The sequence below is a fragment of the Cebus imitator genome, unplaced genomic scaffold (genome assembly GCF_001604975.1).
Source record: "Cebus imitator isolate Cc_AM_T3 unplaced genomic scaffold, Cebus_imitator-1.0 Scaffold640, whole genome shotgun sequence".
In the NCBI taxonomy this organism is placed as follows: domain Eukaryota; kingdom Metazoa; phylum Chordata; class Mammalia; order Primates; family Cebidae; genus Cebus; species Cebus imitator.
The window spans coordinates 324,993-333,049 of NW_016107955.1; the positions used below are offsets into that span (position 1 = coordinate 324,993).

The 8,057-nt window shown below is 44.0% G+C and overlaps 1 protein-coding gene across 1 annotated transcript in view; it reads left to right on the top strand.

Annotated features, from left to right (window-relative positions):
- Positions 1–8,057, top strand: part of SMC1A (structural maintenance of chromosomes 1A) — a 44,715-nt gene that overhangs the window by 25,535 nt on the left and 11,123 nt on the right. The window contains exons 17-19 of the mRNA XM_017517635.2: positions 951–1,096; positions 1,188–1,341; positions 2,651–2,761. Coding sequence (XP_017373124.1) covers positions 951–1,096; positions 1,188–1,341; positions 2,651–2,761 — 411 coding nt within the window. The remainder of the gene's footprint in view (positions 1–950; positions 1,097–1,187; positions 1,342–2,650; positions 2,762–8,057) is intronic.

Genomic DNA, 8,057 nt, shown 5'->3' on the forward strand with positions numbered 1-8,057 from the left:
TTTTTTTTTTTTAAAGGGTTTCGCTCTGTCGCCTAGTCTGGAGTGCAGTGGCACAATCTCAGCTCACTGCAGCCTCCGTGTGCTCAGGTGATGCTCCCACCTCAGCCTCCCAAGTAGCTGAGACCACAGGCATGCGCCACCACACCCAGCTAATTTTTGTATTTTTTGTAGAGACAGGGTTTTGCCATGTAGCCCAGGCTGGTCTCGAACTCCTAGGCTCAAGCGATCTGCTCACCTTGGCTTCCCAAAGTACTGGAATCACAAGTGTGAGACACCCCACCGGGCCCCCTTTACATGACTTAAGATCAAAATGAAAACAAAAATTTTCCTTTTTAAAAATCAGAACATTATACATAAGATTATGATCCACCTTGGCTGACTATTCTCCATCCTAGTCCCCTTCCTCTTGCCAGAGGTGATTCTTCCAGACCCTTTAAGGATTTACTTAAATACTTGTACATTTACATGTGTATGTTCATAGAAAATACACAGTATTGTTTGTGTGGGTTTTTTAAAAATAGCAAATGCTGCTATACTGCACGTGACAAAGCGTTGATGTAGAAAAAATGCTCAAATATCATTAAGTCAGAATACAGAGTTTTAATTACAATCTAGTCTCAACTATGTAAAGTTGTCTGTAAATAATGCTGAGAGGAAATGTCCTAGAATGTTAATTGATTATCTAGCTGATGAGATTATGAGTGATTCCCCCCTAAATACTTTTAACTTTTCTATATACACTAGGTAACTTGTAAAATTGGGATGTGTGAGAGAGGGCAACCAAATTTAAAAAAGATAAGAGGAGGCTGAGGGGTGATGGGGGTGTGAAAGCAGAGCTCATTGATGAGTGACTCCAATAAACTGCCTAGTAGGAAGGGTGGGAGCAGAAGATCCCAGGGTAAGATTGGGAAAGTCTTCACCTATTGTCCTGTTCCCACTGCTGGGACCAGGAGGAACAGAGACACATGAAGATTATAGATGAGACCATGGCTCAGCTACAAGACCTGAAGAATCAGCATCTGGCCAAGAAGTCAGAAGTAAATGACAAGAATCATGAGATGGAGGAGATTCGTAAGAAACTTGGGGGCGCCAACAAGTGAGTGGGTTCAGGCCTGGGGTGGGAGGACGTAGATAGAGCTGGCAGCCTGCTAGATATGGGTCTCACCTAGCCCTTGGACCTTTTTTAGGGAAATGACCCACTTACAGAAGGAGGTTACAGCCATTGAGACCAAGCTTGAACAGAAGCGCAGTGACCGTCACAACTTGCTACAGGCCTGTAAGATGCAGGACATTAAGTTGCCACTGTCAAAAGGCACCATGGATGATATTAGTCAGGAAGAGGTGAGTATTGTGGCTGGTGGTGGGAGTGGGCTGTGAACATCATTAACCAGGGATGGGGAGTGAAAGTGACCAGGAAGAGCAGTGAGAGACAGAAGGATGGTGGGCAAATGGTGAAAGGGATGCAGGAGAAATGAGGCAAGATGCAGTGGTGAAGGCAGGTGAGGCAAAAGGTAATAATAGCTTTGGTGTGAAAGAGAAGTTGAATTGGGAGTAGAGCTGCAAGCCAGTGAGTGGGTGGTGAGAGAGTTGAGCCAGGAAAGAATGAAGTAATTCATTAACCTTAGGGACCTGAGCTATATTAGCTCTAGCAGGTGATGGAAATTGGTAGGACTGGGAATTGAGTGACATTAGCCAAGAGCAAAGGAAGACAGGAAGCTGGGGGCCCTGAGGATGATAGCTGCAGTGAGGGAGGTTGGCCAGGAGAGGGTTGGGTGAGGGACATTAGCAATGGAGAGGTGAGGAAGTTTAATTATAGGAAAGACAGATACTAGCCAAATAGGAGTAGTGGAAGTAAAGATGGGTAGCAAGGGGGAGGGAAATGTTAACTGAGAAGAGGTTTGCCTATATTGATATCTCATCTTAGACCTGGTCATATATCTCAGTCCCATGTGTCTTTCTCCTCACTTTCCAAATGGCATTTTGGTTTAATTCAGTAAAGTATTTTGAATACCAGAAATGTTCTGGGCATCATGGTAACATGTGACATAATTACCCCTAATCCTAACCATAGACCTGCCAGACAGGCATTATCCCCATGTTACAGGTGAAGAAACTCAGGATTTGAGAATGTGATTTGCCCAGGACCACAATGTTAGTAAGCGGTAGACTTCAATTTTTTTCTTTTCTTTTTTTTTTTTGATGCAGAGTCTCACTTTGTCGCCCAGGCTAGAGTGTAGTGGCGTGATCTTGGCTCACTGCAGCCTCCAGCTCCCAGGTTCAAGTGATTCTCATGCCTCAGTCTCCCAAGTAGCTGGGATTACAGGCATACACCACCACACCTGGCTAATTTTTGTATTTTTAGTAGGGACAGGGTTTCACCACATTGGCCAGGCTGGTCTCAAACTCCTGACCTCAAGTGATTCACTTGCCTTGGCCTCCCAAAGTTGGGATTATAGGCATGAGCCACTGTGCTTGGCCATAGAGCTCAATTTTGAACTTGAGTCATTCTGCCTGCAAAGCCTCTGTTCCTTCTGCCATAGTGCTTTCTAGCAAAGTGCTTTCTCAAAGATCGAAGGCTGCAAAGGAGCTCTCCATAGAGGGGCACTCTGATGGCCAGTCTGCTCCACTTGACTCTCCCTTGCCATTACAGGGTAGCTCTCAGGGGGAGGACTCAGTGAGTGGTTCCCAGAGAATTTCCAGTATCTATGCACGAGAGGCCCTCATTGAGATTGACTACGGTGATCTGTGTGAGGATCTGAAGGTGAGGATCAACCACAGGGGTGGGCTGGGGATTGGGGTGGGAGTGGGACCATCTTCCTAGCTGTCCAGAGAGGGGGCCAGCACATCTGGGGGCTCTGTGGAGACCATGGCTAGAAAGGGGAAAGCTGGCAAGGAAGGGGGGATTGGGTTGTGAAGCAGGGTCTCCCCTTCATATATATACACAGGCATACGCACATTTCCCACCCGACACCCCAAGTTGCCCCTGCCCTTGCCTGCTATGTCTTCCCCTTCTAGGTGTGTATATGACTAAGTTAAGCCTAGATGCACACAGAGAAGAGACTTCTCTACAGTGAACAGATTGGCCTCAGGTGTTCCTCAGGGCTCTTTCCTTCTCTCTTGGCATTCTCTCATCCTGGGTATCGCTTCACTTCCATGGCTTCCACTGCCATCTCTGTGCTAGGTCCCACAGGTACCTCAAACCCTAGCCTTCCCAAATTTACCTATCTCCTCAGTGCCACTCACATGCTCAGCCAGAAATCTGAGCCTCATCCTTGACTTCTCCCTCTTTCGCTTTACATAGTCAATTAATTACCAAGCCCTATGGATTCTACCTCCTAAATATATATATATATTTTTGAGATGGAGTTTTACTCTTGTTGCCTGGGCTGGAGTGCAATGGCGTGATCTCGGCTCACTGCTGCAGCCTCTGCCTCCCGGGTTCAGGTGATTCTCCTGCCTCAGCCTCCCAAGTAGCTGAGATTACAGGCGCCTGCCACCACACCCAGCTAATTTTTAGTAGAGACAGGGTTTTGGGCTTTTTTTTTTTTTTTTTTTTTTTTTTTTTTCTTTTTGAGACTGAGTTTCACTCTTGTTGCCCAGGCTGGAGTGCAGTTGCACGACCTCAGCTCACTGCAACCTCCGCCTCCCGGGTTAAAGCAATTCTCCTGCCTCAGCCTCCAGAGTAGCTGGGATTACAGGGATGTGCCACCACACCTGGCCGGGGTTCTGTATTTTTAGTAGAGATGGGGTTTCACCATGTTGGTCAGACTGGTCTTGAACTGCTGACCTCAGGTGATCCGCCCACCTCTGCTCCTCAAAGTGCCGGGATTACAGGTGGGAACCACTGTGCCCGGCGCTAAATATCTATTGAATTGTTTTTTGTTTTCACTGTCTCTAGTGCAGGCCACTTTCATCTCACATAGCCAACTGCAGGAGCCTCCTAAATAGTTAATGATGCATTTCAATCATTATATTCAGGAGGATTTGATTTTTTGAACTTATGGAAAATTTGAAGCATATGGAAGTAAAAAGAATGATAATGAACCCCAGGCACACAGCTTCGGCAGTTAAACAGTCTTGTTTTTTATACCCACCCATTGGACTATTTTAAAGAAAACTCTAGACATTACTCCGTCCATAATTACCTCAGCATGAATCTCTAGAATATGAGAACTCTTAAGAAAAACATAACCACAATACTATGCCTGAAAATATTTAACAGTAATTCCACAATATTATCTAATCAGTAAATGTTTAGATTTCCATGAAAGTCCCATAACATTTTTTTTATATTTTTTGCAGTTTCTGTGTCTAGATCAATACTTCAGTAAGGTCCATGTGTTAAATTGGTCTCTGCTAGTCTATAACATTTTGCTCTTCATTTTTTTTTTCTTATTATTTATGGAAGAAATTGGGTCATTGGTACATAGAATTGTCTGCATTCTGGATTTGGCTCATTATGTCTCCATAATGTTGCTGAATATGTTTTTCAATTCCTTGCATTTCCTATAAATGAGTAAGCAAATCTAGGGTTTGATTGGATTCAAGTTCTTTTTTGGGGCAAGAGTATATCATAGGTGGTGTTGTGTACTTGTGAACTTCCTTCTGCATCACATCAGTAGACACCAGATGTCAGTCCTCTCTTTGTAATATTAAAATTGACCAGTGTTCAACATTACCTGTGAAGTATTCTTGCCAAAAAACAAATTTGGATCTGATCAAGCTTCCATATTCATCAACTGTCAGAAACACTGGTGCCAAAGGAACGTTAAAAAATCACAGGAGGGCCAGTCATGGTGGCTCACGCCTGTAAACCCAGCTACTCAGAAGTCTGAGGCAAGAGAATTGCTTGAACCTAGGAAGTGGAGGTTGCAGTGAGCTGAGATCATGCCGTTGCACTCTATCCTTGGTGATGAATGAAACTCTGTCTGAAAAAAAAAAAGCACAGGGATGCAGTTACCAAATCCAGACTGGGAAATTCTAAGGAACAGAAGATCTGATGTCTTTTATAAATAAATGGGGAGAAAAAAATGGAGAGGGGGAACTGTGGCAGACTAAAGGAGACAGATCAACCAAATGAAATGTGTGGACCTCACTTGAATACATTGCGTAGAAAAGAAAGGGAGGGGGACCTTATAGAGTAAATGAGACTTAAGAGACATATCAGCTCACTGCAATGTGTGCACCTTATTTAGAACCTACTTTGAAAAACCTGTAAAAAAAAAAATGTGTAAAACAGAGGAATTTGAACACCAACCAGGTAGTTTATGATGTCAGGGAATTGTTAATATTTTTAAGTGTAATAGTGGCATTACTATTTTCCTTAAGTCTTTATCTTTTATAGGAGTAGTTCTCATTGAGAGGGTAGATACTTTGTTCCCCAGGAGACATACGACGATGTCTGGAGATACTCTTGTCACGCCTACTTGTCATAACTGGGGTAGGGGGGTTTCTACTAGCATCTAGTGGGTACACACCAGAAATGCTGCTAAACTTCTTATAGTTCGCGGAACAACCCCTACAGTAATGGATTACCTGACCCAAAATGTCAATAGTTCTGAGGTTTGGAAACCCTGTTTGAGAGATATACACTGAAGTATTTATGGATGAAATGATGTGTTTAGGGTTTGCTTTAAAATAAGTGATCATGCCTGTAATCCTAGCACTTTGGGAGGCTGAGGCAGAAGGATTGTTTGAGCCCAGGAGTTCAAGACCAGCCTGGACAACATAACGAGACCCTGTCTTTATCCCTTTTTTTTTTTTTTTTTTTGAGATGGAGTCTCACTCTGTCATCTGACTGGAGTGCAGTGGTGTGATCTTGACTCACTGCAACTTCCATCTCCCGGGTTCAAGTGATTCTCCTGCCTTAGTATCCTGAGTAGTTGTGTGCGTCACCACGCCCAGCTAAGTTCTGCATTTTTAGTGGAGACAGGGTTTCACCAAGTTGGCCAGGATGGTCTCTATCTCCTGACCTTGTGATCTGCCTGCCTCAGCCTCCCAAAGTGCTGGGATTACAGGTGTGAGCCACCACGCCTGCCCCCCCCCGTCTCTATCTTTAAGAAAAATAAAATAATCGAGTATAGAAAGGAGTTGGGGGATATCATTGGCAGAGTATTGAGCATGAGTTGATAATTATTGAAGTTGAATAATAGGTACGTGGAGTTTCATTATGTTTTTCCCTTGAGTTTTTGTGTATGTTTAATAATTTACATAACATACAGTTAAAAACAACCATGATCACTAAGTTCAGCTAGTATTAGCTCCAGCCATTTTTATAAAGTTCCCTGTTAGCCTTTCACAAATTGGTTTTAGCAACTGTTGATGATCATTGCCTACATTAGTTAAGGGTTGCAAAATGGTAATTTTCTAATTCTTTCATTCCTCTTCCATTTATTAGTTGGAATTCTAAAGAGTACTTTTCTACATCAACTGTTTAGTTCCCTTAAAATAGTACAGGAAAGGTGGGATAAATAGTCCTTTTCCTTTGTTTACCAGCTTTCAGAATTATGACTTGGTTGCCCTTGTAACCTTCAAAGGCAACCAGTGAGACTTTAAATTTGTTTTTTTTGTTTGTTTTGTTTTCTTTTTTTAATTTGTTTTTATTTAAATGTTGGCTGGGGACAGGTGCGGTGGCTCACACCTATGATGCCAGCACTTTGGTAGACCGAGGCGAGTGGACTACTTGAGGCCAGGAGTTCGAGACCAGCCTGGCCAACATTGTGAAATCCCATCTCTACTAAAAACACAAAAATTAGCCACCAATCCCAGCCTCTTGGGAAACTGAGGCATGAAAATTGTTTGAATCCAGGAGGCCAAGGTTGCAGTGAGCCAAGATCATACCACTGCACTCCAGCCTGGGTGACAGAGCAAGACTCCATCTCAATAAATAAAATGAATGAATGAATGAATGTTGGTCGGGTATGGGGACTCATGCCTGTAATCCCAGCACTTTGGGAGCCTGAGGCAGGAGGATTGCTTGAGCCTAAGAGCTAATTTTTAAAAATTAGCCAGGTGTGATGGCATATATCTGTAGTCCCAGCTACTCAGGAAGCTAAGGCAAGAAGATCTCTTGATCCTGGGAGGTTGAGGCTGCAGTGAACCTACATCACACCACTGTGCTGTAGCCTGGGTGATAGGGAGATCCTGTCTCAAAAAAGAAACTTAAATGTTTAGATGTCTTTTATGTTTCAATCTGTTAGAGTCATTTTTCTTCCGCTCTTTTTGCCCAGGCTGGAGTGCAGTGACGCGATCTTGGCTCACCAAAGCCTCTGTCTCCTGGGTTCAAGTGATTCTCCCGTCTCAGCCTCCTGAGTAGCTGGGATTACAGGCATGTGCCACCATGCCCGGCTAATTTTGTTTTTTTTAGCAGAGATGGGGTTTCTCCATGTTGGTCAGGCTGGTTTCAAACTCCCAACCTCAGGCGGTCCACCTGCCTCGGCCTCCCAAAGTGCTGAGATTACAGGCTTCAGCCACTGCGCCCAACCTTTTTTTTGTTTTTAATTTAGAGATAGGGTCTCACTATGTTGCCTAGGCTGGTCTTGAACTTCTGGCCTCAAGTGATCCTCCTGTTTCAGCCTCCTGAAGTGTTGGGATTACAGGCATTAGCCTCTGTTCCTGGCCCATTTTTCTTTTGTTTGAGATGGAGTCTCACTCTGTCACCCAGGCTGGAGTGCAGTGGCATGATCTCGGCTGACTGCAACCTCCGCCTCCTGGGTTCAAGTGATTCTCCTATCTTAGCCTCCTGGGATTACAGACATGCTGGGATTACAGATATGCGCCACCATTCCCAGCTAAGTTTTGTATTTTTAGTAGAGACGGTATTTTGCCATGTTGCCTAGGCTGGTCTCGAACTCCTGACCTCAGGTGATCAGCCTGTCTTGGCCTCCTAAAGTGCTAGGATAGCAGGCGTGAGCCACTGCACCCGGCCCCATTTTTCTTCTTGATGCTCACATTGTTCATCCTTGGCCAGTGGGAACCACTTCAGGTTTACTTTTTTGTTGTTGTTATTTTTAGATTTTTATGGAAAATTTTATATGCAAAAGTAAAATAGTACAGTG